The following is a 26810-nucleotide window of genomic DNA, read 5'->3' as shown; positions in this document are numbered from 1 at the left end:
TCACAGAGATATGGCATTCACAGAGTTGACTGATGCACGGATACTTTCCTAATTTAGGGAAAAGCAACTAGGGAATTACAGAATACAGAGGAAATCAATGCGAGAACAATGTGAGTAAAAGAGTCTGGGGTCCCCTCCCCACTTAGAGGAAAACTCCTCTATCTATCTGTATGTCTGTCCATCCGTCCGTCTGTTCATCTGTCCGTCCATCCATCGATCGTAGCTTCTTCGCCGGTAATATATATTATTTGTTTGTTTGTTTGTTTGTTTGTTTGTTTGTTTGTTTATTTATTTATTTATTTATTTATTTTGTCCAATACATAATACACATTGAAGAGAAAGATATGTAATAATATAAGTAAAGAAAAGAATAGAAGAAAAGATATAAAAATAGAGGTGAACATATTTGAAAGGAAGAAAAGAAAATGAGATAAGGAGAAACAATTGGACAGGGGACGGAAGGCACACTACTAACCAGAGCATATAAAACTTTCACCAGACCAATCCTTAAATACAGCTCATCTGTTTGGAACCCAGACCCCATTTCAGACATTAATACATTAGAAAGTGTCCAGAGATACTTTACATGAAGAGCCCTCCACTCTTCTAATTGCAACAGGATATCTTACGCAACCAGACTTGAAATTCTAGGCTTAGAAAGCTTAGAACTATATCGCCTTCGATATGACCTAAGCATAGCTCATAAAATCATCTGCTACAACGTCCTTCCTGTCAAGGACTACTTCACCTTCAACCCACAACAATACATGAATACACAACAGATACAAAGTCAAAGTAAACTGCTCTAAACTTGACTGTAGAAGATACAACTTCAGCAATTGAGTAGTTAATGCCCGGAACTACCTGTCTCTGTAGTTTCATCACCAAACCCCCAAAACTTTACCCTTAGACCATCCACTGTTGACATCACCCGATTCCTAAGAGTTCAGTAAGGGGTGTGTGTTTCCCTGTTATTAGCACCCATCTCATGTATATAAAGAGTGTTATATCTATTTATAATGCCAATATATACTTGACAAATAAAATATTTTTGTTGAAAAAACCTATTTATCTCCCTATCATCTCTCTATCTTTCTTTATCTCTCTCTCTCTCTCTCTCTCTCTATCTCTCTCTCTCTCTCTCTCTCTCTCTCTCTCTCTCTCTCTCTCTCTCTATCTATCTATCTATCTATCTATCTATCTATCTATCTATCTATCTATCTATCTATCTATCTATCCCTTGATCTAACCCCCCTCTGGATGGATGGATGGATGGACAGATGGATGGATAGACAGACAGATAGAGGAGTTTTCATTACAATTTTCTGACTGCTAGCTAGTGTTCATGAATATGCTCTGAATACACACACACACACACACACACAATACATTTGCTGTATGTGTAAACCTTTTTTACTATCATTTTTCTGTATTTCTTCTTTTTTTATACTTACCTCGTTATGATTCTTTTTATTCTTTTTTTAAAAATATATTTCTTATTAGCTTTGTAAAATCTATTAGCAAAATTACTTTAAAGATAGACACAGTATCTTGCTTTGAGGATTCCCTGTATCTGAGTAAATTAGCTGGTGACCCTATTTTCATATTATATGAAAAGGAAATCAGAAGTTTGCAGTAATTCCCTGACTTCTATTACACAACTCCAGGTACAATTAAATAGTGAATGTAATGTGATCAGTGCTAAATATAGAAGGCTTCCTAGCAAATACTGCTCTCCACAAATGTTAGAAACAAAACGTGTCTGTAGCTGTAATGTATAGAGAATGTGTCTCCCTAACAACAACAACAACAACAACAACAACAACAACAACAACAACAACAGACTAATTTCTTGGACACAGGAATTAGTCTGATTTCATTGATAGCCAGATTGTTGAATCCCAGCGACCAGTTAGGTCCCACAGAGTGGGTCTTCTCCGGGTCCCGTCAACTAAACAATGGGGAAGAGCCTTCTCTGTGGCGGCCCCGGCCCTCTGGAACCAACTCCCCCCAGAGATTAGAATTGCCCCCACCCTCCTTGCCTTTCGTAAGCTTCTTAAAAACCACCTCTGCCGCCAGGCATGGGGGAATTGAGATACTCTTTGCCCCTAGGCCTTTACAATTTTATGCATGGTATGTCTGTATGTATGATTGGTTTTATAATAAGGGTTTTTAACTGTTTTAATATTGGATTGTTATATGCTGTTTACTACTGTTGTTAGCTGCCCCGAGTCTACGGAGAGGGGCGGCATACAAATCCAATAAATAAATAAATAAAAAATAAAAAATAAAATAAAATAAAATAAAATAAAATAAAATAAAATAAAATAAAATAAAATAAAATAAAATAAAATAAAATAAAATAAAATAAAATAAAATAAAATAAAATAAAATAAAATAAAATAAAATAAAATAAAATAAAATAAAATAAAATAAAATAAAATAAAATAAAATAAAATAAAATAAAATAAAATAAAATAAAATAAAATAAAAAATAAAATAAAATAAAATAAAATAAAATAAAATAAAATAAAATAAAATAAAATAAAATAAAATAAAATAAAATAAAATAAAATAAAATAAAATAAAATAAAATAAAATAAAATAAAATAAAATAAAATAAAATAAAATAAAATAAAATAAAATAAAATAAAATAAATTTAAATGAGTGTTTGGAAGATGAACCCATGCTACTGAACTCAGAAAGTATCATGAAAAGCAGAAAGGTCAAAGGATTAAATAAAATGCAATTTCTCAGGGGTTGCCACAATGAAGAGGGAGTCAACCTATTCTCCAAAGCACCTGAGGGTAGAACAAGAAGCAATGGGTGGAAATTAAAGCAACTTAGATAAGCAACTTAGAACTAAAAAGAACAGTTAATCAATGGAACAGCTTGCCTCCAAAAGTTGTGAATGCTCCAACACTGGGTGTTTTTAAGAAGATGTTTAACCATTTGCCTAAAGTGGTGTAGGGTTTCCTGCCTAAGCAGGGGGTTGGACTAGAAGACCTCCAAGGTCCCTTTCAACTCTGTCGTTGTTATTTTATTCACAGAAAACAGTAATACACAGCAAAAAAGATTGATATGCTGGGTTTTCTATCACAAAAAGTATTTGTTTGTTTGTTTGTTTGTTTGTTTAATTCGACTTCTGTGCTGCCCAATCCCGAAGGACTCAGGGCGGCTAAATGATAAAGAACTTATCATTTCCTTTATGTACACTGAGAGCATATGTATCAAAGACAAATTCCTTATATGTCCAATCACACTTGGCCAATAAAGAATTCTATTCTATTCTGTTCCGTTCCATTCCGTTCCGTTCCGTTCCATTCCGTTCCATTCTATTCTATTCTATTCCGTTCCATTCTATTCTATTCTATTCTGCTTCGTTCTCTTCTGTCCTGGGAATTAAAAAAAATATCTCCCTATCAGATATTCATCTGGCCAGAATCCTTAGTCTGGCCAGCTTCAGCACATTATTTTATGACCTGGTTAGGGCTTTTAAAAAAACTTTATTTAGAGTGAGTAGCAATGAAAAAAAGCCTGGAAAGACTTAGGGATGGAAAAAACCTTCTTCGGAGACAGTAGCAATGAAAAAGCCTGCAAGTGGGAAGATCGTTACCACTTTGTTACGGCTGGAAAAAACATTCTCCAGAGCAATTAGCAATGAAAAAAAAAAAGCCTGCAAGCTGGTAAGAGTTGGAGAAGATCATTAGCACCTTGTTAGTGCTGGGGAAAAAAGCTTTCGAAAAAGCTACATTCAGAGTATAAGACGCACCCAAATTTTCAGGCTCTTTTTGGGGTAAATATATTTATTCGTTTATTTGTTCATTTGTTCATTCATTCATTTGTTCGTTCATTCATTCATTCACTCATTCATTCATTGGATTTCTATGCTGCCCCTCTCTGAGGACTCATAAAATATAATAAACAGTGTACAATTACCTTAAATCCAATGAATGAATTAATTAAAATCTAAAACCCAAAAATGCATAAAAACCCCAATCATTCCATTAACTCAATATTCTCTCAACACATTCATTGGCCAGGGGGCAAGGATCTAATGGCCCCAGGGCTAGTGGCATAAACGAGTCTTCAGACTTTTATGGAAGGTGAGGAGGGTGGGGGCAGTACAACTCTCTGGGGGGAGCTGATTCCAAGGGCTGGGGCCCCCACAGAGAAGGCTCTTCCCCTAGGCTCTACCAAGCAAAATTGTCTAGTTGACGGAACCTGGAGAACGCCAACTCTGTGGGACCTGACCAGTCTCTGGAATTTATTTATTTATTGTTAGAGTTGAAAGGGACCATGAAGGGCATCAAGTTCAACCCCCTGCCCAAGCAGGAACCCTATAGCACACCAGTCAAGTGGCAGTTCAATCTTCTCTTAAAAATGTCCAGAGTGTTGGAGTTCACAACGTCCGCTGGTAGGTTGTTCCATTGGTTGATTAGCTCTGACCATCAGGAAGTTCCTCCTTATCTCCATGTTGAATCTCTCCTTGGTCAGCTTCTTAAAAATGTCCAGAGTGTTGGAGTTCACAACGTCCGCTGGTAGGTTGTTCCATTGGTTGATTAGCTCTGACCATCAGGAAGTTCCTCCTTATCTCCATGTTGAATCTCTCCTTGGTCAGCTTCCAGCCATTGTTCCTCGTCCATCCCTCTGGTGCCCAGGAGAATAAAGTGATCCCCTCCTCTCTGTGACATCCCCTCGTATACCTGTAGACTGCTATCATGTCCGCTCTGGCCCTCCTTTTCTCTAGGCTATCCATGCCCAGTTCTCTCAGTCTCTCTTCGTAAGTCTTGGTTTCCAATCCCTTAATCATCTTGGTTGCTCTGTTTTGCACCTTCTCCAGAGTTTCAATGTCTCTTTTGAAGTGTGGTGACCAGAACTGAATGCAGTACTCCAGGTGTGGTCGAATTCATGCAAGTCTCAGGTATTCTGGTCCCATGCCATGTAGGGCTTTATAGGTCAAAACCAACACTTTGAATTGAGTCTGGAAACCAATTGGCAGCCAATTATTATTATTATTATTATTATTATTATTATTATTATTATTATTAATTAGATTTGTATGCCGCCCCTCTCCGTAGACTCGGGGTGGCTCACAACACAATAAAAACAGTTCATGACAAATCTAATAATTTACAATTTAAAATATATTTTTTAAAAACCCATGATTAAGTAGACCTACATACAAACATACCATTCATAAATTGTATATGCCCGGGGGAGATATCTCAGTTCCCCCATGCCTGATGACAAAGGTGGGTTTTGAGGAGTTTACGAAAGGCAAGGAGGGTAGGGGCAGTTCTAATCTCTGGGGGGAGCTGGTTCCAGAGAGTCAGGGCCGCCACAGAGAAGGCTCTTCCCCTGGGGCCCACCAACTGACATTGTTTAGTTGACGGGACCCAGAGAAGGCCCACTCTGTGGGACCTAATCGGTCACTGGGATTCGTGCGGCAGAAGGCGGTCTCGGAGATATTCTGGTGCGATGCCATGAAGGGCTTTATAGGTCATAACCAACACTTTGAATTGTGACCGGAAATTAGATTAGATTAGATTAGATTTATTGGATTTATATGCCGCTCCTCTCCGCAAACTCGGGGTGGCTCACAACAGGGTAAAAACAGTACATAATAACAAATCCAATACCCACCAATCCAATTACAATTTTAAACTAAAAAATTCATAAAAATTGATCAGCAACCAATGCAATATGTTTTCATTTTGGGTTTTTCTACTTTGTATCATGTATGTCACACAGGACCAGATGTAAAAAATTGAGTATGCAATTTGATGCATGGACATGGATCCCAGATGAGGGGTTCATACATCTGGTGACTTTGTATGCTTCTTAAACATGTGAAGACTAAACTCATCCTTTGACTGAAACCTCATGGTTTATTATGGTGTGAGGATTCACAAGTATTTTAATATACTCATCAAATATAAAGTGGTAGCTCTCTGAGAAAGTGCTAAGAATGTAGACAGATGGGTCAGGGCTGAAAATTACGCCGACGGGTCCATCAAGTTAAACGGAGGAGCAAATCAAATCAAAAGGACATTTGAATGCGGAGATATATTTGACATCTCTCACTTGGAAGGCAAATGGTAATGTGTATTTTTGATATCGCAGGAAGCATAGGAAGGGGAAAAAAACACAGGCAAGAAATATTTATACTTCATCTCCTCGGCAAACAGCTGCAAATTTCGTTCCATTTGGCAATGTCAGTTCTATTTTCGCTTCCCATCAGTGGTGTATTTGCATTTTGTTTTCATTATGATTGGGAAATCAATAATTTCCTCCCCTCTTCCTCCAGAAGAATGTTATGGATGTGATTTCTTGCAGAAACCATGGAGGAAAGAAATAGCTTGAAGAAGCCGACTGACAAAGCAGCCTCAGTTTTCTTAATTGTTTGGTGCACCCACAACCTGTATGCAGAGATGCAATTCAAGTAATTTAACTTTCTCCCTAATGGTCAGATGGGTAGGTATGGTGTTGTGGTTAGCTCTGGCCCAGCTCCTGCCCCAAGGACTGTGGATGCGGGAGAGACATCCGCATTCTGCAGGCCTGTTTTGCCCCTAGTGGAATCTGATGATGAAGGCTCCTCTGACCAAGAAGACACGAGTGACAGGGAGGAGGAGAGTGTGGCAGACAGCTCAGAAGGAGATCAATTATCTAGCTCCTCCTTGGATTCAGAACAAGAGTTAACGACACAGCCACGCATGCGGAGAGCGATGCATAGGCAGCAACAACTGAGAGATTACTATCAAAGAAAATGAGGCCACCTGTGGTTGGGTGGGGCTGTGGTAATTAGTGAGGCTGCTAAAAATAGCAGCCTGTGGGTTTGGCCATTGTGGAGGATTATCTGATCGTTGTGTTTCGTAACGGCTTTGCTGACTTTGACCTTTTATGTGCTGATTTTCCCCCGCTTTGAAACTAAACCAGAGCAAAGTGTGTTTCACTTTGTGAAAGAAGAAGGACTGTGAATTGCCTCACAGCTGCAAGCTAAGTATCACAGAACTGATAAGGGACTTGTACAAATTACCAGTTTGTTTGGAGAAGAGTGCTCTTTGCTATACAAAAAGAGGGCTTAGGTTAAGTGAATTTTCATTATAAAGAACATTGTTTTGAAGTTTCAAACGTGTGTGTGTCTGAAATTTGTACCTGTGAATTTTTGGGAGGAGTCTACCAGAAAGCCTGGCAGAACAATATGGCTGGTGGGTCATGTGACTGAGTGGGCATGGTCATAAGAACCTAAGAAGAGCCATGCTGAATCAGGCCAAAGCCCATCGAGTCCAGCATTCTATCTCACACAGTGGCCCACCAATTGTCCATGGGGATATTGAGCAGAAAGAGAAAGCAAAACCCTCCCTTTCCTTTGACCCCCAACAAATGGTACCCAAGCGAATCCTTCCTTCCTCAACCAACATAGAGGCGGCACTTGGACATCCATTTCAATAACCACCGATACACTTGGCATCCATGAATCTGTCTAATCCTGCCTTGAAGCTATCCAGGCTGACAGCTGTCACAACCTCTTCTGGAAGTGAATTCCATAAACCAACGACCCTCTGAGTGAAGAAATATTTCCCTTTATTTATCCCCACTTTCTTACCTATGAGCTTTAGGGAGTGCCCCCTTGTGTTGTGTGATAGAGAGAATAATTTTTCTCTGTCCACCTTTTCCATCTCATGCATGATTTTATACACTTCGATTAAATCACCCCTGAAACGCCGTCTTTCAAGGCTGAAGAGACCAAGGCGTTGCAACCTGGTTTCATAAGGGAGGTGCTCCATTTCCTTGATCATTCTTGTTGCCCTTTTTTTACATCTTTTCCACTTCCATTAATTATTTATTTATTTATTTATTTATTTATTTATTTATTTATTCGTTCATTCATTCATTCATTCATTCACTCACTCACTCACTCACTCACTTACTTATTTATTTAATAGATTTGTATGCCGCCCCCCTCCATAGACTTGGGGCTGCTAACAACAGTAAAAAGACAATATGAACAAATCTAATATTAAAAGTAATGTAAAAAAACCCAATTTAAGAAACCAATCATACATACAGACATACCATGCATACATTTTATAAGCCTGGAGGGAAGGGAATATCTCAATTTCCCCATGCCTGACAACAGAGGTGGGTTTTAAGGAGCTTACAAAAGGCAAGAAGGGTGGGGGCAACTCTGATATCTGGAGGGAGTTGGTTCCAGAGGGTCGGGGCTGTCACAGAGAAGGCTCTTCCCCTGGGTCCCGCCAAACGACATTGTTTAGTCGACGGGACCCAGGGAAGGCCTTCTTGTGGTGCGGTGACCAGAGCTATACAGAGTACTCCAAGTCTGGTCTCACTATCGAGGCAATACAACACTTGCCAACCAATTTTCAATACCCTTCCTAATCATGCCAAGCATAGAATTTGATTTTTTTTGCTACTGCTGCGCATTGGGTTGACATCTTCATTGAGCTGAACATCACTCACTGCAAGGTAGGATGGCGCAAATGGGCCGAAGCAGCAGTGGCAATGACTGGAGTCTTAGTGCAGGGGTGAAGTGCCCCTGTACTTGCCTTTGCATCGCAACGACATTCTGCCTTTGTCGCAGAACATTTGTGCTCTTCAGGCTTGGAGTCCACTTTTGCCAAGGGCAAGTGTGGAAGAGTCCCGTCGACTAAACATTGTCATTTGGCGGGACCCAGGGGAGGAGCCTTTTCTGTGGTGGCCCCGACCTCTGGAACCAGCTCCCCCCAGAAATCAGGACTGCCGCCACCCTCCTTGCCTTTCGTAAGCTCCTTAAAACCCACCTCTGTCGTCAGGCATGGGGGAATTGAGATATCCCTTTCCGCCTAGGCCTATACAATTTATGCATGGTATGTTTGTGTGTATGTTTGGTTTTAATAAACACATAACTACAGCATCATACCACTCTGCATAAATAAACTAGAAAGAGAAAAACATCACAGTTCTATCATATCTTTGTTTCAGACATCAATACTCATTGTCTAACTTATTCAGTTATACATATCGTTTGCGTTTTGTACTTCAATAATTTAACAAGTCTCATTCATCACAGTAATAATAATAGCAGTAGTAATATATCCCACAAGCAATGTTGATTATCAATTATAATCCTCCCTTCACTTCATATTGCTCAATCTTTTCTCCAATATATTACCATTGCCTATAAATCCTTGTTTAGATTATCTAAAAGAGGTAATCCTTTTCTTTTTTGTAATTGTTAGTTTATTCAAGGAAAGTTAAAAATACAAAACACCAAGTGTATAAAAAAAAGAAAAAAAGCACAACAAAAAAAGATTAACACGTATACACACAACATCTTTCCTAGTTGAATTCTGACTAATAGGATACGACAATATTAATTTCCCATTTGCAACATGAGCCAAAACTTACTCAAACTAATAAATCTGTTTACAAATGGTTGGCCTGTCATCTATATCCTATATTAATAAAAAAAAATCATTGTTGTTTTTTGCTCAGCTTTTGTTCTGGAACCCATATCACATCTCAGACATCAACACCCTTGAAAATGTCCAAAGATATTTCACCAGAAGAGCCCTCCACTCCTCCACTCGAAACAGAATATCCTACGAAAATAGACTAACAATCCTGGGCCTTGAAAGCCTAGAACTACGGTGCCTAAAACACGATTTGAGTATTGCCCACAAGATCATATGCTGCAACGTCCTACCGGTCAATGACTACTTCAGCTTCAACCGCAACAACACAAGAGCACGCAACAGATTCAAACTTAACACGAACCGCGCAAAACTTGACTGTAAAAAATATGATTTCAACAATCGAGTTATCGAAGCGTGGAACTCATTACTGGACTCAATTGTGTCAACCCCTAACTCCCAACACTTCTCCCTTAAACTTTCCACGATTGACCTCTCCAGGTTCCTAAGAGGCCAGTAAGGGGCGTAAATAAGTGCACTGGAGTGCCTTTTGTCCCCTGTCCAATTGTCTTTCCTTTTTTTCTCCTATCGTATATATTCTCTTCCTTTCATATATCCTCTCCTCTAAGTTCACTTTCACCGTCTTTTATATTATCACATGTCTATTTTTCTTCCTATGTATTTGTGTATTGGACAAATGAATAAATAAAAAAATAAATAAATAAAAATTATTTAGCTTCCAGTCATACCACTGGTCTCATTATTTTTATTCTTTTCTGCCCTCTACAAAACCACGTGGTATAGATCTTCTCCGTTATCTAGGCTGAACTTTTTTTCGGGGTACTCAGCTATGCAAGAGCAGCAGGCCTTCAGGCTAATTAATAAATCATCAGCACATTTGTGGTGTGAAAAATGAAATATTTATGCTTGCTAGAGTAATATTTCTGTCTTTCAGCACTATGCTCTGTTGATGCCTGATGGAGGATGAAGTAAATACCAGCTGGTGGAGAATGAGCAGAATATAATTACTTTTTGCAAAGTTAAGTGAACATTAAGGAAGAAGAGGAAGAGGAAGAAAACCTGGCTCAAAAGAAATATAATGAAACGACAAGTCAAAATCTATCCAATGATTGGTGGAAAAACCTGTTATGGAATAAGACCTGCTACTTGCAAGGAAGTTCTGGAACTGCAAGAGCCATATAATAAACATCTATACAGTGGTCCCTCGATTTTCGCGGGTTCGAACTTCGCGAAACGGCTATACCACGGTTTTTCAAAAATATTAATTAAAAAATACTTTGCGGTTTCCCCCCCTATACCACGGTTTTTTCCACCCGATGACATCATATGTCATTGCCAAACTTTCATCCGCCTTTAATAAATATTTTTTTAATAAACTTTAATAAATAAACATGGTGAGTAATAATCTAAATGGTTGCTAAGGGAGTGAGAAATTGCAGTTTAGGGATTTAAAGTGTTAAGGGAAGGCTTGTGATACTGTTCATAGCCAAAAATAGTGTATTTACTTCCGCATCTCTACTTCGCGGAAATTCGACTTTCGCGGGCAGTCTCGGAACACATCCCCCGTGAAAATCGAGGGAACACTGTATACCTACTACAGAAGGGTGGGCAATTACCATATTTTTCAGACTATATGTTCTGTTCCAGCACTGAGCCCTCCAGAAATCGGATGCACACCACCAATTTTAAAATAATAAAGGATTTACTATGCATAAGAATTATTTGCAGTTTTTTTCAAAATAAAAATTAAAGTCTTTTAACAACTTCACCATATTGCTTATGAAGTCTTATCAGCTGGCTAGAGTTCCAGAAAGAGATATGCACGACAATAATTACCCAGCTGGAATAATATTCAGAAGCGGAGATGTTCAGAAGTTAGCTGGAAGCCTGGAGCTCCTCAGAAAGCCAATAGTGTGCATCTTTAAATCACAAGCCGAACAAAGACTGGAAATAAGATGCTAGAAAGAGTAGTAGATCCTTGAAACAAACTTCCAGCAGACGTGGTAGATAAATCCACAGTAACTGAATTTAAACATGCCTGGGATAAACATATATCCATCCTAAGATAAAATACAGGAAATAGTATAAGGGCAGACTAGATGGACCATGAGGTCTTTTTCTGCCGTCAGACTTCTATGTTTCTATGTTTCTATATTTCTAGAATGAATCACGTTATTCTCTGTGCAGAAGCCGTGCATTACACCGTCTTAAATACCATGAAAAATGGCCCATTTTTGCTCTCCCCAGCCCTGGGGATCACTCTACAGGCATCCCAAACTCTTTGCATGCTTTTGCCAAAAGAAATGGACCTATTTTTCGCCTTCCAACCCCCACCCCCACCCCACACCAGTGATGGGCTACTGCCCCCCACAGGAGGGACACAGTGGGGTTAGTAAGTTTATGCACTATTTATTAACTACTTAATGGTTTCTTTATTGTCCTTCCTTCTCTACTATCTTAGTATGATCCTTAATTACTTTTAAAATAGGAAATAATTAAATAGTATGTTTTTACCCATAAATGCTTCAAATATTTTAATCACTATCTAGAACTGAACTTTTATAGCAATTAATTAAAATTGAGCTACTTGCCTAATCCGTTATCATACTGAACCGTGAGGGTTCAGTACAAAACCTTAAAATGTTCCTGTGCTCCTCGACCAATAATGCTGTCTATCATTTGTCCTTTTTGTGGCTATTCAAATAATGTGATTTAATTAACTGAGAAAGAGTACAAGCACCTATTTGAAAACTTATCTTGGTCGGTAAGCCACTCTCACCCATTCACATGACCTTTAAGCCACCCCTCATCACATGGTTGTCAAGCCACTCCCATCTTGTCACATGGCTGGCAAGCCACTCCTACCCAGTCACATGGCCATCAAGCCACACCCACACAATAATACACGCCCGCAGCGTGGTAGTAAAGTTTTTGCAGTCCTTCACTGCCACACAAATTGTGTTTTTGCCCTCCCTAGCTCACAGAAGCATTTTGCAGGCTTCCCCAAATTTCTGAGCACCCCGTTTTTGGGGAAAATGGTACGTGTGAGGTAAGGGGTTGAGAGGCCAGTGTATTCAGTGCGTATGACACACCAACATCTCCACCCTCTTTTAGGGGGGTGGGGGGTGGAAAGTGTCTCTTATACAGTCATACCTCGTCTTATGAACCTAATTGGTTCCAGGGGGAGGTTCGTAAGATGAAAGGTTCGTAAGACGAAACATTGTTTCCCATAGGAAACAATGTAAAGTCAATTAACCTGTGCAACCAAAAAAAAACCCCGCAAAAAAAAACGCTGCCGCCCGGCTGTCACCTTTTAAAACAGCCTGGGGGCTTCTCAGTGACCTCCCGAACGCCAAACCCGAACTTCTGGGTTCGGCGTTCGGGAGGCCGCCGAGAAGCAACCCCCCCAGCCCGGCTGTCACCTTTTAAAACAGCCGCGCGGCTTCCCTGCCGTCTCCCGAAGCCGAACGCCAAACCCAAACTTCCGCGTTCGGCATTCGGAGGCTGCTGGAAAACCCTGCCGCCCGGCTGTCACCTTTTAAAACAGCCGCGCGGCTTCCCAGCAGCCTCCGAACGGTTCAGAAAAAATTTGCCTCTTCTTACGAACTTTTTTCGTGTTACGAACGCCAAACCCGAACTTCTGGGTTTGGCGTTCGGAGGCTGCTGGGAAGCCACGGGGCTGTTTTAAAAGGTGACAGCCGGGCTTGGGAGCTTCCCAGCAGCCTCCCGAAGCCGAACGCCAAACCCGAACCTCCGCGTTAGGCGTTCGGAGGCTGCTGGGAAGCCCCCCAGCCCGGCTGTCACCTTTTAAAACAGCCATGCGGCTTCCCAACAGCCTCCAAATGCCAAACCCAGAAGTTCGGGTTTGGCGTTCGTAACACGAAAAAAGTTCGTAAGAAGAGGCAATTTTTTTCTGAACCCCGGATTCGTATCTTGAGTTGTTCGTAAGACGAGGGGTTCGTATCTTGAGGTACCACTGTACTCCGAAAAATAGGATAATTTTCCCACATAGGAAACTGAACTGGTATGGAAGCTTAACAACCAATAGGCTGAACTGAATTCTGCCCTATATCACTTTTGACGTTTTATAAAAAGCAGTAAATTATATGGTTTTGATAAGCTGCTGTAATAATACATTTTACATCTTATTTACATTTGATTTCTAATTTCCAATTAAATTCATGCAGGCCAGACAGGAGCAGCCAAAGGGCTAAGCGGCCATAGAATGTCCAGGTCTGTGCCACAATGATTGTATCAGCAGAAATAGTCGTAAAAGCTAAACAGGAAACCAAGGTCAATTAAATGTAATAAAAGCTCCATTCTCTAACTTCCATTTAGCAGACTTTGGATCCAAAACTTTACTAATGACTTCCCTTCCAAATGAGGCAGAAAGTCTATTATTTTGAAAGCAATCTTGCCAATAGATACAATTTATGTTAGGTGTGTTCTTATTAAAAGTTTTTATATTACTGGCATTCAATGACATCATCCGTCATTCTCATCCTATAGGGAAGCCAAGGATCTAAAGGGATGAAAATGATAGAAAACATCAGTTATATAATGATGCCAAGAAAATAAATGAGGTTGATTCAGATGTAATGGAATTATTATTATTATTATTATTATTATTATTATTATTATTATTATTATTATTATTACTACTACTACTACTACTACTATTATTATTATTATTATTATTATTATTATTATTATTATTATTATTATGTCAGTACAACACAGCAAACGAGATCACTATGCTGCATTTCGTATTTCATCACCAGTCGGGCGCTTCCCAAGCACCTAGGACTGCGTGATGTAGCGGCGAATTATGTTTGCCGATCCCACTAAAGCAGCCTTTTGCAATTGACAAATGGAGATTTTGTCCATTCCGATGGTTTTCAAATGTCTGCTGAGATCCTTTGGCACTGCGCCCAGCGTGCCAAGTACCACTGGGACCACTTTCACTGGCTTATGCCAGAGTCGTTGCAGCTCGATTTTTAGATCTTCGTATTTCACTAATTTCTCTAGCTGCTTCTCCTCAATTCTGCTGTCTCCTGGGATTGCGATGTCGATGATCCATACTTTCTTTTTCTTCACGATCACAATGTCTGGTGTGTTATGCTTCAGAATTCGGTCAGTCTGAAGTCAGTAGTTTTGCTTGCTCATTTTTGACCACTTTTTCGGGCTTATGGGCCCACCAGTTCTTTGCCACTGGTAAATGTTAGTTCCGGCACAAGTTCCAGTGGATCATCTGTGCCACAGCATCATGTCTATGCTTGTAGTCAGTCTGTGCGATCTTTTTGCAGCAGCTGAGTATGTGATCAATTGTTTCATCTGTTTCTTTACAGAGTCTGCACTTTGGATCGTCTGTTGATTTTTCAATTCTGGCTTTGACAGCATTTGTTCTAATGGCCTGTTCTTGTGCTGCCAGTATTAGTCCTTCTGTCTCCTTTTTGAGTGTTCCACTTGTAAGCCATGACCATGTCTTTTTAAATTATTATTATTATTATTATTATTATTATTATTATTATTATTATTATTATTTCCCCACCGCCCCTCAAAATGGTTTCTACAACTGAGGTTTTACTGCAGGGTTGACTAATCTTGGCAGCTTTAAGATTTGTGAATTTTCAACTGGTAAGAACATAACAACAGCCATGCTGAATCAGGCCAAAGCCCATCGAGTCCAGCATTCTATCTCACACAGTGGCCCACCAATTGTACATGGGGATCTTGAGCAGAAGGAGAAGGCAAAACCCTCCCTTTCCTTTGACCCCCAACAAATGGTACTCAAGGGAATCCAGCCTGCCTCAACCAACATAGAGGCAGCACATGGACATCCATTTCAATAACCACCGATACACTTGGCATCCATGAATCTGTCTAATCCTGCCTTGAAGCTATCAGGCTGACAGCTGTCACGACCTCTTCTGGAAGTGAATTCCATAAACCAACGACCCTCTGGGTGAAGAAATATTTCCATTTATTTGTCCTCACTTTCTTACCTATGAGATTTAGGGAGTGCCCCCTCATCCTAGCATTGTGTGATAGAGAAAAGTTTTTTTCCCTATCCACCTTTTCTATCCCGATCTAAACAGCACTGGAGAATATGTAAATGTTCTGTTGAGCTCTCTGGCAGAATCCTCCCAAAAAGTCACAGATACAATTTCAGACACACACACGTTTGAAAATTCAAAACAATGTTCTTTATACCGAAAATGCAAATAAATGGAGCACTCTTTTTGTATAGCAAAGAGCACTCATCTCCAAACAAACTGGTAATCTGTACAAGTCCCTTATCAGTTCTGAGATACTTAGCTTGCAGCTGTGAGGCAATTCAAAGTCCTTCTTCTTTCACAAAGTGAAACACACTTTGCTCTGGTTTAGTTTCAAAGCGGGGAAAAATCAGCACACCAAGGTCGAAGTCAGCAAGGCAGGCACGAAACACAACGATCAGATAATTCTCCACAATGGCCAAACCCACAGGCTGCTATTTATAGCAGCCTCACTAATTACCACAGCCCCACCCAACCACAGGTGGCCTCATTTTCTTTGATAATAATCTCTCAGTTGTTGTTGCCTATGCATCGCTCTCCGCATGCGTGGCTGTATCATTAACTCTTGTTCCAAATCCAAGGAGGAGCTAGATAATTGATCTCCTTCTGAGCTGTCTGCCACACTCTCCTCCTCCCTGTCACTCATGTCTTCTTGGTCAGAGGAGCCTTCATCAGCAGATTCCACCGGGGGCAAAACAGGCCTGCAGCATGTGGATGTCTCCCCCACATCCACAGTCCTTGGGGCAGGAGATGGGCCAGAGCTAACCACAACATGTAAACTAGCAATCTTACCTAAAGGTTGGGATTCATTAACTGTTGGGGGTGATTGTTATTAACGAATATGGATGAGTTGTGTTGGGAAGGGCCAACTTTAAAAAAAATCAGCATTGTTGAACATATTATCTACAGAAAGCTGGAATTATTGAGTAGAGTAGTTCTCCTTAATACCAGGGATGGTAAATTTCTGAACATCTTCCAACAATTTGGAAATGTGCCGGCATCTGATTTTATTCATTAAATACAATTAAATTATTTCTGTATTTATTGATTAAAATTGAATGCTGGAAATGAAGCCTGTCTTTAGAGGTGCCACATTAAAAGAGCAAGGGATATTTAATTATGCCTTAATTATATATATATTCTATAATAGATGTCCCATCCATTTAAAACTGTCTGCTATGGATTCTGTGTAAGGGGAAAAAAAACCTCTTAGTCAAATAGTCATTTTATCTGAAGGGAGCTGATGGCGCCAGGGTTTAATTCTTTCATGATATGAATGACAGACATCTTGTTTCCCGAGTCTCCATCCCATTTCCCTTCAAAAGACCAGTTAGTCTGGAAATGTTCTTGTCTCGTGGTGCCTAGATCAGAAAACGAGACATGTAATGACATACTCCTGCCTCTACAATTTTGTTTTCATATCATTCTTCGCTCTCCTCTTGGGCTTGTGGACTCTCAGCATGAAATATCAGTATCCATGCCTACCTCCACTTCAGCGATGGGCCCTGCTGTGATAGTTTACCTTGACGAGTGACTTGACTTTGAAGTACAAATTAGAAACAATTGACACCCAAAAAGGAACCTCACACTGTGAGGAATCAAGGCCTCTTCAGCTTCATTTAAGAAACCAAAGGAGGAGGAGGGGGGGGGAGAGAGAGAGAGTGAGGGAGAGAGAGATTTCTTCATGTTCAATTCAATTCAATTCAATTTATTAGATTGATTGATTTATTTATTTTGTCCAATACACAATGAGGGTTTTAGTGGGTATATATCTATATACACATAGTAAAATACATGATGAAGGTTATAGAGGAGATACTCATAGTAAAATATATCTAAGAAATAATAGAAAAGAAGATAAAGTAATAGAACATATCAATGAAAGAATAGAAGAGAAGATATAGGAATAGAACATATAAATGAAAGAATAGAAGAAGAGATATAAGAATAGAAGAAAGGTATAGGAGATATAGGAGAGCAATAGGACAGGGGATGGAAGGCACTCTAGTGCACTTGTACTCGCCCCTTACTGACCTCTTAGGAATCTGGATAATCTAAGGGTAAAGTGTTGGGGGTTTGGGGATGACACTATGGAGTCCGGTAATGAGTTCCACGCTTCGACAACTCGGTTACTGAAGTCATATTTTTTACAGTCAGGTTTGGAGCGGTTAATATTAAGTTTAAATCTGTTATGTGCTCTCGTGTTGTTGTGGTTGAAGCTGAAGTAGTCGCCGACAGGCAGGACGTTGCAGCATATGATCTTGTGGGCAATACTTAGGTCTTGTTTAAGGCATCTTAGTTCTAAACTTTCTAGACCTAGGATTGATAGTCTATTTTCGTAGGGTATTCTGTTTCGAGTGGAGGAGTGAAGGGCTCTTCTGGTGAAGTATCTTTGGACATTTTCAAGGGTGTTAATGTCTGAGATGCGATATGGGTTCCAAACAGATGAGCCGGGAGGCTCACAACAGTAACAAAAACAGTATAACAATGGAACAAATCTAATAATAATATATATATAAAAACCTCAACAATTAAAAACCATACAGCACATACACATCAAACATGAAATATAATAAGCCTGGGGGAGATGTCTTAGTCACCCCATGCCTGGCAATATAGGTGGGTCTTAAGTAACTTGCGAAAGACAAGGAGGGTGGGGACCGTTCTAATCTCCGGGGGAAGTTGATTCCAGAGGGCCAGGGCCGCCACAGAGAAGGCTCTTCCCCTGGGGCCTGCCAAATGACATTGTTTAGTCGACGGGACCTGGAGAAGGCCAACTCTGTGGGACCTTATCGGCCGCTGGGATTCGTGCAGTAGAAGGCAGTTCCAGAGGTATTCTGGTCGATGTTTCCTTACTGTCTATATTTTTCAATTATTGGGCTATTTTTCTCTGCCTTCTACTGTGACATTGTCCTATGCATCATATCATTTGTTTCCAGTCACAATTCAAGTTGCTGGCAATGACCTATAAAGCCCTACATGGCATCGGGCCAGAATACCTTCGGGACTGTCTTCAGATGCATGAATCCCAGTGGCTGATAAGGTCCCACAGAGTTGACCTTCTCCGGGTCCCATCAACTAAACAATGTCGTCTGGCCAGCTCCAGGGCAAGAGCCTTCTCTGTGGCAGCCCCAGCCCTCTGGAATCAACTCCCTCCGGAGATTAGAACCGCCCCCACCCTCCTTGCCTTTCGCAAACTACTCAAGACCCACCTTTGTCTCCAGGCATGGGGTACTTGAGGTATCCCCAAGCTCATGTGATTTATTTATGTATGGTTTGATTGAATTGTATAGCTTTTAATGATATGGGTTTTTAGATGTTTTTTAAGTATTGGATTTGTCACATTATTTATCGCTGTTGTGAGCCACTCCGAGTCTTCGGAGAGGGGTAGCACACAATTCTAATAAATCATCATCATCATCATCATCATCATCATCATCATCATCTGGGGAAGATATGGTGAATGATCAAAGTGCCAAAACCCACTTAACAACATTGCCAAAAGGGCACAAAAGAATTGTCAGGATCCCTGGGGAGTAGGGCAGCATAAAAATTGAATGAATGGATGGATGAATGAATGAATGAATGAATGAATGAATGAACGAACGAACGAACGAACGAACGAACGAACGAACGAACGAATGAAATCCAATCTTGTGTAGCTTTTTCTCTGCCAATATTACACTGCTAACTAGGGCATACAACACATTCGCTAGACCAATTCTTGAATACAGCTCACTTGTCTGGAAACCACACAGCATTTCAGACAATAATAATAATAATAATAATAATAATAATAATAATAATAATAATACTCGGGGCGGCTCACAACAATAATAAAAAACAATGTTATAGCGAAACAAATCTAATATTTAAAAAGAAGGATATAAAACCCTATCATATTTAAAACCAAAAAACACATACATACCAAACATAAAATATAAAGAGCCTGGGGGAAGGTGTCTCAACTCCCCAATGCCTGGCGATATAGGTGGGTCTTGAGTAGTTTACGAAAGACAAGGAGGGTGGGGGCAGTTCTAATCTCCGGGGGGAGTTGATTCCAGAGGGCTGGGGCCACCACAGAGAAGGCTCTTCCCCTAGGGCCCACCAAACGACATTGTTTAGTCGACGGGAGCCAGAGAAAGCCAACTCTGTGGGACCTTATCGGTCGCTGGGATTTGTGCAGTAGCAGGCGGTTCCGGAGGTACTCTGGTCCAATGCCAATGGTCATAACCAACACATTGAATTGTGACCGGAAACTGATCGGTATACAATTTAGAGAGTCCAAAAGGATTTCAGGAGAAGAGTCCTCCACTCCACCACTCTCAACAGAATACCTTTTGCTATCAGACTTGAAATTGTGGTGCTTAGACAACTTAGGCACTGTGCATGCGCATACCCATGAGGCACAGCCACACAGCACGGGAGGAAGCGAACCAGCAGCAAGGTAAGTTAGAAACCACCCTTGATGCATACATACTTACATAAAATATCTTTATTCCCAGGATGTTTGCATCTTCAACCCGAGCAGTAAATGAGGGAATCTCATGCTAAGCCAGTGTTCCAAAACTTCCAGCTGTTTCTTCATCTCTTTTTAAAACATACACGTACATACCAAACCTTTCTCTACAGCTTTTTCTCAAAACAGGAAAACTAGTACAGTAGTTTGCTTGGAACTGACTATTGATTCCTCCCCCACCCCACTTCCTCTTAATGACAACCATAATTGAAACACTTGTTCTTAAACTGGGCCATGAAATTTACAGCTATTTTCGGGTGGAAGCAGTTCACAGTAAATCACGATGGTTTCTTATCAACCTCCTTAAAAGTAAGGCGAGCTTTCCTACCTGATATCAGAGTGGGAGGATGAAGTGCATCATCTCATTAATCCAGTGGTGAAATCTACTTACTTACTTACTGTTGTGGTTCCGTCTGAGGCCCCTCCGGGAACGGCTGACCTTCTGTCGGTTTCCAGCTCAGAGGGAGAGGCTGAGGAACAGGAGGTGCAGACAGACGAGGAGGAGGAATCCCAGGCTGAAGAAGAGGGAGGACAGCCAGAGTCCCACCAGGGGGAGCTCTCCCCAGCAAGCAGCCTGGATTCCTTAGAGGAAAGTGCACAAGCCATAATTGATCTGCGACAACGAAGAGCTACTCAGACACGGAATCAATTGGCTAAATACTTTCAGCATTAAAGTGGCAACAGCTGGGTTTGGGTGTGGTGCTCTTGGGAAAGGCTAAAAGGCAGACCCACCCTTCCTGGCTTGTGGAGTTTTATCTTTGAGAGTCGTGGGACCTGACTGTGAACTTTGGCGTCTTGGAATCCTGGTTTGTGCCTTTGACTATTGAAACCTTGGGGGGGGGGGTGTCAGCAAGAAGCTTGCTGTATTGTCTGGACATCAGGACCCTGCTGTACCGTATTATATCCTGTCTGTTGGGAAGAACAGGTTTTCCTCTGTGCTTATTTTTTCCAGTTATAAAATACTTTTGGCTTTTACCAGAGTGTCTGGCTGTTTTTTCCAGTTGGTGTTGAGGTCTGGGGGAACCCAGACAGAACACTTACTTACTTACTTACTTACTTACTTACTTACTTACTTACTTACTTACTGTTGTGGTTAGCTCTGGCCCAGCTCCTGCCCCAAGGACTGTGGATGTGGGGGAGACATCCACATGCTGCAGGCCTGTTTTGCCCCTGGTGGAATCTGCTGATGAAGGCTCCTCTGACCAAGAAGACAGGAGTGACAGGGAGGAGGAGAGTGTGGCAGACAGCTCAGAAGGAGATCAATTCTCTAGCTCCTCCTTGGATTCGGAACAAAAGTGAATGATACAGCCACGCATGCGGAGAGCGATGCATAGGCAACAACAACTGAGAGATTATTATCAAAGAAAATGAGGCCACCTGTGGTTGGGTGGGGCTGTGGTAATTAGTGAGGCTGCTATAAAGAGCAGCCTGTGGGTTTGGCCATTGTGGAGGATTATCTGACCGTTGTGTTTCGTGACTGCTTTACTGACTTTGACCTTTTGTGTGCTGATTTTTCCCTGTTGTGAAACTAAACCAGGGAAAAATGTGTTTCACTTTGTGAAAAAAGAAGGACTGTGAATTGCCTCACAGCTGCAAGCTAAGTATTACAGAACTGATAAGGGACTTGTACAAATTACCAGTTTGTTTGGAGACGAGTGCTCTTTGCTATAACAAAAGAGGGCTTGGTTTAAGTGAATTTTCATTATAAAGAACATTGTTTTGAATTTTCAAATGTGTGTGTGTCTGAAATTGTATCTGTGCATTTTTTGGAGGATTCTAGCAGAGAGCTCGACAGAACACTTACTTACTTACTTCTTCATTTTTTTTTATTTTTTTTATTTATTTATTTTTCTTTCTTTCTTTCTTTCTTTCTTTCTTTCTTTCTTTATTTCTTTATTTCTTTCTTTCTTTATTTCTTAGATTTGTATGCTGCCCCTCTCCGAGGACTCGGAGAGGCTCACAACAAAAACAATACAAATCCAATACTTAAAACAATGTAAAACCCTTAATATAAAAACAGCCATACATCTCATATAGACCATACATAAAGCGAAAACAGCCCAGGGGAATCAATTTCCCAATACCTGATGACAGAGGTGAGTTTTGAGGAGTTTGCGAAAGGCAAGGAGGGTAGGGGCAGTCCTAATCTCCGGGGTGGAGTTGATTCCAGAGGGTCGGGGCCACCACAGAGAAGGCTCTTCCCCTGGGTCCAGCCAGGCAACATTGTTTCGTCGACAAGACCCGGAGAAGGCCAACGCGGTGGGACCTAACCGGTCGCTGGGATTACCTTCCCTACCACTTCAGAAATGTATGCATCACACTCTGCTCATGCACTCACACACTTTTTTTCATGTGCTCTGCTAATGTTGTTCTGTCGGGCTCTCTGGTACACTCCTCCCAATGGGGAGGTGGATGCAGGGGAAATTTCAACATGTCATAGGCCTGTGTTATTGCCAACAGAATCAGTTCAGAGTTTAGATTCCTCGGACGAAGAAGAAAGTGGGAGTGACTCAGCAGAGGAGGGCTTGGCACACAGCCAAGGCAGTCAATCTTCGTTATCTTCCTTTGATTCCGATGCTGACATTTTGGACCCACGCAAGCGCAGAATTATGCGTAGAAGAGACCAAGTAAGATCATATTACAGGAAATAAGGGAGGCCACCTGTGTTTGGGTGGGACTCCAGTAATTAGGTCTGCTGCTATAAATAGCAGCATGTGGGTTTGGCCATTGTGGAAGAATATCTGTTGCAGTTGGTCAGGGATCTTGTGTGCTGGACTTTGTTGCTTTTTCACACCTTTGAAACCAAAGCAGAGCAAAGTGTGTGTGTGTCTCCCTTCATTGGAAGAAGAAGGGGTGTGAAGTTTCTCCACAGCTGCTGGCAAAGTACTTAATGACTGCTTAAGGGAAATTGTACAGACTACCCGGTTGTTTTGGGATGAGTGCTCTTTGCAATACAAAAAGAGTGCTTAGTTTATTTTGAATTTTGGGATAAAGAACATTGTTTTGAATTTTCAAACGTGTGTGTGTGTCTGAAATTTGTACCCTTGAATTTTTGGGAGGCTCCTATCAGAGAGACCAGCAGAACAATATGCAGTGATCCCTCGGTTAGCGCGGGGGTTACGTTCCAAGACCTCCCGCGCTAACCGATTTCCGCGTTATACTGGATGCGGAAGTAAAAACACCATCTGCGCATGCGCGCCCTGGCCGCACATGCGCAGAAGGTGGAGCGACGCAAATTCGGAGGCTGGCAATGCAATGGTGATTTTTCCGGGCTCCTTGCCGCTACCCCCCGCCCGCCCGATTCGCCCCGCTCACCGGCTTTCTTGGGGCAGCACTGGCGGCAATGGCAACCCTCCCTCCTTCCCTTCTCTCCTTCCTCTCACCGGCTTTCTTGGGGCAGCGCTGGCGGCAATGGCAACCCTCCCTCCTTCCCTTCTCTCCTTCCCTCCTTCCTTCCCTCCTTCCTTCCCTCCTTCTCTTCTCTCCCTCCCTTCTCTCCCTCCCTTCTCTCCCTCCCTCCTTCCTTCCCTCCTTCCTTCCCTCCTTCTCTTCTCTCCCTCCCTCCTTCCCTTCTCTCCCTCCCTCCCTCCTTCCCTCCTTCCCTTCTCTCCCTCCCTCCTTCCTTCCCTCCTTCTCTTCTCTCCCTCCCTCCTTCCCTTCTCTCCCTCCCTCCCTCCTTCCTTCCCTCCTTCTCTTCTCTCCCTCCCTCCCTTCTCTCCCTCCCTCCTTCCTTCCCTCCTTCCTTCCCTCCTTCCCTTCTCTCCCTCCCTCCCTCCCTTCTCTCCCTACCTCCTTCCCTCCCTTCTCTCCCTCCTTTCTCAAAAAGCACTTAAACTGTAACTGTACTGTACTGTACTGTGTAATGACAGAATAAAACCCCCCAGCCCTCACCTGTGTTTGAATTTCATTCATTCACTCAGTCATTCATTCATTCATTCTTCTGTACAGACTGTGTGCCACTCAGTCCCAACACTTTTAACCCATAAATTACCATTTCCCATCCCCTTAATTACCATTACTGTACACATTGAATAAGACTCTTAAGTTATGAACAATAACATATTTATTTACATTTTATGGGGTGGGGTGGGGGGGTTAGCATAACTGGGATAACTAGGGATCTTCTTCTATCACCATTTCTACAATGGACGCTGCAGGTGATGGTGTGACAGACCTCTTGGTTTTTGTGACAAACATGGTCATGGGCAGTTGTTGGCGCCGTTTCTTTTTCTGGGCTAACATGGATCTGTATGGTGCAAAGATGTTGTCAAAGGAGAAAGGAGGCGTTAAACTGTATAGAGCGAGTCATGTTGGTATCCAAAGTTCCACCATGCGTTGTACATTTGAAGTAGCTCTGTTCAGTTCTGCAAGCCGCTCAAGCGTTAGGCCAACATCTTCTTCTTCCTCAGCTTGTTCAGCTTCCGCTTCCTCCTCTTCTTCACTCGCTGACCTGGTCAGCTCCTCCAGATCTTTGTCTGTCAGCGGTAGGCCATGCTCATCAAGCAAACCATTGACTTCCTCTGGTGTCATGTCAACGAAGCCTTCTCCACCCAGTGCCTGTGCCAGCTTCACAGAGGTCTGGACTGCAGCATCTTGGATTTCTTCGGGAGCAAATCCCTTGTAATCATGCACCACTTCTGGCCACAATTTCCTCCAGCAGGCATTCATTGTCTGTGTCTTCATATCCATCAAGGCATTCTGAATGTTCTTCAGACAAGATGCAATTGTGTACTGACGCCAGTAGGCCTTCAATGTGAAGTTGTCATCAGCATCCATTGCTTCCACGATGCTTCCAAGAGAATTGCGCGTGTACAGTGCCTTAAATGCACGGATAATACCTTGATCCATCGGCTGGATAAGCGATGTGGTGTTTGGTGGCAAGAATTCAACTTGCACCCCATCATGTTCATGGTCCAGGTGATCATGGCCGCCAGCATTGTCCATTAGGAGAAGCACTTTGAAATCGATTCCTTTGCGAGCCAAATACACCTCCACCTGTGGGATGAAGCAGTGATGAAACCAGTCCCGCGTGAGGGGTTTTGTAATCCATGCTTTAGGATTATGCATCCAGTACACTGGCAATGCATTCTTATTTCTGTTCTTGAGGGCTCTGGGATTTTGTGACTTATAAATTAGCCCTGGCTTCAGCAAAAAGCCTGCTGCATTCCCACACATGATCAAAGTCACTCGATCTTTCATGGCCTTAAAGCCAGGGGCTTTGGCTTCATCTTGCATCAAGAAAGTCCTTGAAGGCATCCTCTTCCAGAACAGGCCTGTTTCGTCCATGTTGAACACCTGTTCTGGAAGGTAGCCCCCTTCTGCAATTAGGTCTTTAAACGTGCGCTGGACAAAGTTTTCTGCTGCACCTGTATCTGCTGAGGCAGCTTCTCCATGCAATGACACACTCTTCAGGCCATAGCGCCGTTGAAATTTCTCAAACCACCCTTTGCTTGCTGTGAATGTGGCTGGGGCTGAGGCTGAGGCTGCAGAATGACAGGAAAGGGAGAGAGAAGTGACTTGAATGAAAGCATAAAGAGTAAATGCCCACCTCCTTCCCTCTTTCCTTCCTTCCCTCCCTCCCTCCCTCCTTCACTCCCTCCCTCCTTCCTTCCCTCCTTCCCTTCTCTCCCTCCCTCTTCCCTTCTCTCCCTCCTTCCTTCCTTCCCTCCTTCCCTTCTCTCCCTCCCTCCCTCCTTCCCTCCTTCCCTCCTTCCTTCCCTTCCTTCCTTCCTTCCCTCCTTCTCTTCTCTCCCTCCCTCCCTTCTCTCCCTCCCTCCTTCCTTCCCTCCTTCCTTCCCTCCCTCCCTCCTTCCCTCCCTCCCTCCTTCCCTCCTTCCCTGCTCCTTCCTTAAAAAACACTTAAATACAGTATCTAATGACAGAATAAAAAAACCCCAGCCCTTACCTGCGTTTCCCTCATCTGCATCGCCTTCTTCTGTGTCTTCAAGACGGTTGTACAATTGTTGTGCCTTGGTCCTTATAGTGTTGGTATCCAAAGCAATGCTCTTTTTGCGGCAGTCTTGTACCCACAGGGACAAAGCAGCTTCCATCTTCATAAGCCGTTTGTTTCTAGGCGTCACCATTCTTTTTGCAGCCTTGTTGAATGCCATCAGAGAACTTTGCCTTATCTTTTTCTCGTCGTCCCGAATGGTTCGCACACTCGATTCGTTGATCCCATACTGCCGACCAAAATCTGCATAAGAGCGTCCCTCTTTCAGCATGTCCAAAATGTCAATTTTCTCTTTAATTGTGAGTATCCTCCTGGTCTTTTTAGCGTCGCCGCCTGCACTCCGTGCACAACGTTTAGGAGGCATCTTGCAACAAGTCTGAACAAGTTCCAACAGTTCAGTTGCAAAGCTTTTTTTTTGCGTTTGCAACGATTGGTCGAGATTTTGGCCAATCAGCAATCAGTATGACGTCATCGGGCGGGAAAAACCGTGGTGTAGGAAAAAAAAAGGCGGACTTATTTTTTAATTAATATTTTTTGAAAAACCGCGTTGCAGCGTTTCGCGCTAATCGAGAACGCGTAAATCGAGGGACCACTGTATATGAAAATTGCTGAGAAAAAATAAAAACAAATTGCATAAATTTACAGTCCTTCATGCCAAACAGACTCTAGGGTAGGGAAACCAGTCTTAAAGTTATAGTCTTTTTAAGAGAAACAAACATGAATGACATGACCGGGACATATACAAAGCAAACAATTTGGGTTTCAAAACATTTGGTCCTTAAGAAGCTTCAGATATATGATCACAGTGAAAGGAAACAAATAACAGAATGCATGTGTTTATATTTAA

The 26810-nt window shown here is 42.0% G+C and overlaps 1 protein-coding gene across 1 annotated transcript; it reads right to left on the bottom strand.

The window, feature by feature from the left end:
* On the bottom strand, positions 1 to 26269 carry LOC139168325 (tigger transposable element-derived protein 1-like). The gene is made up of 3 exons (XM_070753905.1): positions 25919 to 26269; positions 25177 to 25496; positions 1 to 48 (listed from the first exon to the last, which is right to left on the bottom strand). Exons 1-3 carry the CDS (start codon positions 26232 to 26234, stop codon positions 1 to 3), a joined length of 684 nt encoding a protein of 227 aa, XP_070610006.1. The 5' UTR covers positions 26235 to 26269.
* Positions 26270 to 26810: the final 541 nt, after the last annotated feature.

This window comes from Erythrolamprus reginae, chromosome 5 (assembly GCF_031021105.1).
Source record: "Erythrolamprus reginae isolate rEryReg1 chromosome 5, rEryReg1.hap1, whole genome shotgun sequence".
NCBI classification, from domain to species: domain Eukaryota; kingdom Metazoa; phylum Chordata; class Lepidosauria; order Squamata; family Dipsadidae; genus Erythrolamprus; species Erythrolamprus reginae.
This window is presented reverse-complemented; position numbering and strand designations above follow the sequence as displayed.